At 45.7% G+C, this 2,673-nt stretch overlaps 1 protein-coding gene across 1 annotated transcript in view; it reads left to right on the plus strand.

The window, feature by feature from the left end:
• Positions 1–220: 220 nt before the first annotated feature.
• Positions 221–2,673, plus strand: part of bcl2l12 (BCL2 like 12) — a gene marked incomplete at its 5' end in the record, with an annotated part of 12,866 nt that continues 10,413 nt past the window's right edge. The window contains 2 exon segments of the mRNA XM_014020977.1: positions 221–330; positions 1,230–1,398. Of these exon segments, the coding sequence (XP_013876431.1) occupies positions 221–330; positions 1,230–1,398 (279 nt within the window).

Genomic DNA, 2,673 nt, shown 5'->3' on the forward strand with positions numbered 1-2,673 from the left:
TAAACACTTTTCTGATTTGTTGGTGGGTATGATGTGTGAACGTTACCTCTACTTCTCGATTCACTGCCTGGTGGGTTTGACAAAGTGGTTCCTGTAAAAATTAATCAGTCTAATATTTTACAACACTGAAATGATTCTGTTTCAGTCAGTGATGTCAGAGTCTGCAGGACGTCCTCCATCTACCTCTTCTGTGTCCTCCATCTCTCTGGTTGAGATCAAGGCTGAGACTCATCTGGTCCTCGAAGCTTTCCTCAAACAGACTCTGTCCACCCCCCACAAACACAGGCCAGGTAGAGTGGGCGGAGCCTATCGGGACCAAAACAAGTTCAGGTAACCTAACTCACCTGTCTGCTGCTCTGCTGGGTTGTTCGTGTGTCCTCACACATGTCCTGCTGTCCTCACACATGCCCTGCTGTCCTCGTACATGTCCTGCTGTCCTCACACATGTCCTGCTGTCCTCACACATGCCCTGCTGTCCTCACACATGCCCTGCTGTCCTCACACATGCCCTGCTGTCCTCACACATGCCCTGCTGTCCTCACACATGTCCAGCTGTCCTCACACATGCCCTGCTGTCCTCGTACATGTCCTGCTGTCCTCGTACATGTCCTGCTGTCCTCACACATGTCCTGCTGTCCTCACACATGTTCAGCTGTCCTCACACATGCCCTGCTGTCCTCACACATGTCCTGCTGTCCTCACACATGTCCTGCTGTCCTCACACATGTCCTGCTGTCCTCACACATGTTCAGCTGTCCTCGTACATGTCCTGCTGTCCTCGTACATGTCCTGCTGTCCTCGTACATGTCCTGCTGTCCTCGTACATGTCCTGCTGTCCTCACACATGCCCTGCTGTCCTCGTACATGCCCTGCTGTCCTCGTACATGTCCTGCTGTCCTCGTACATGTCCTGCTATCCTCGTACATGTCCTGCTGTCCTCACACATGCCCTGCTGTCCTCGTACATGTCCTGCTGTCCTCGTACATGCCCTGCTGTCCTCGTACATGTCCTGCTGTCCTCGTACATGCCCTGCTGTCCTCGTACATGTCCTGCTGTCCTCGTACATGTCCTGCTGTCCTCGTACATGTCCTACTGTCCTCACACGTGTCTTGCTGTCCTCACACGTGTCTTGCTGTCCTCACACGTGTCCTGCTGTCCTCACACATGTCCTGCTGTCCTCACACATGTCCTGCTGTCCTCACTCATATCCTGGTCTGGTTGTGTTCTAGTTTGAGGCCACAGTCTAGTTCTAAGGGTGGACATGAGTCTCAGTCTGGAGACAAAGAGGAGAAGAGGAATGGGAGGAGTGATTTCTTTTCACAGCTCACACTCAGTCGYTCCAAAGATCCTAAATCCCCGCTGACCGGGTCCAGCAGGACCAAACCCCCTCCAGCAGAGGTAAGAGAAGAAGAGATGGTTCTTTTAATAAAATCAAACTTTCAGTTGTCTTAATATGAATTCACCTTATTTTTCACAGAGGTAAGGACACAGTCAGTTTATTGTGTGAGACTTCTGGTCAGGTGCTCCCAGTCACTGGCTTGTTAACTAACTTTTCACTGTATTTTCCATTTCTAATGTATTACAATTAATTAATGTCACTTATATAGAAGATATTGACAGATTATAGTGACAACTATACATTACTTTAGTTCAATCCCAAAAATTTAGAGCTGCTTTCTATATTAAATAATATTTTAGAAAAAATAGGCAGCAGTCTCATCACAATGAGGCAACAGGTATGTTATGACACTGAACAGACACTTTATTAGCCCACCTTCCATAAGATCGTTGCTGCGTGACTGCAGGACTTACCCTGACCTGCAACACAGGAGCGCCCAGTCGTGTCAGCAGTGCTGGTTGATGTGATGAGGATCCACGCAGAGTGAATATCAGACTTACTTTGGCTTGGTTGGAGTTCAGCCTTCTAGAATACCAAGTCATCAATATTGTTTTTGATTAATATCTGGCCAACTTTTCCACTGTACAGGTCCACCTCTGTAAAAGTGAACTGTAGATCCATCCTCACCAAGTGACAACACAATAATTAAAAATGTTCTCGTACTTTATACAATGGAAGAAATAAGTATTTGTTCCCTTGTTGATTTTGTAATTTTGCCTGTTGTAAAGACATGAAAAGTCTATAATTTTAAGGGTAGGTTAATTTCAACAGTGAGAGAGAGAATATCAAAAATAAAATCCAAAAAATTACTTTGTTTTAATTATTTCAATTTATTTGCATTTTGCAGAGAGAAATGAGTATTTGACCCGTCTGGCAAACAAGACTTAAAACTTGGTGGGAAAACCCTTGTTGGCAGCAAAGCAGTCAGACATTTTTGTAGTTGAGGATGAGGTTTGCACACATGTCAGGAGGAATTTTGGTTCACTCTTCTTTAAGATCATCTCTAAATCATTTAAATTTTGAGGCTGTTGCTTGGCAACTCAGAGTTTCAGCTCCCTCCGTAGGTTATTGAGGGGATTAAGGTCTGGGGACTTACTAGAGCACTCCACGACCTTAATGTGATTTTTTAGCCACTCCTTTGTTGCCTTGGCTGTATGTTTTGGGGCATTGTTGTGCTATAGACCCAGGCAAGACACATGGTGGCAGAGGGAAGGTTGTCACTCAGGATTTTACGGTACATGGCTTCATCCGTTCTCCCATTTATGTGATGAAGT

Source organism: Austrofundulus limnaeus, unplaced genomic scaffold (genome assembly GCF_001266775.1).
Source record: "Austrofundulus limnaeus strain Quisiro unplaced genomic scaffold, Austrofundulus_limnaeus-1.0 Scaffold274, whole genome shotgun sequence".
In the NCBI taxonomy this organism is placed as follows: domain Eukaryota; kingdom Metazoa; phylum Chordata; class Actinopteri; order Cyprinodontiformes; family Rivulidae; genus Austrofundulus; species Austrofundulus limnaeus.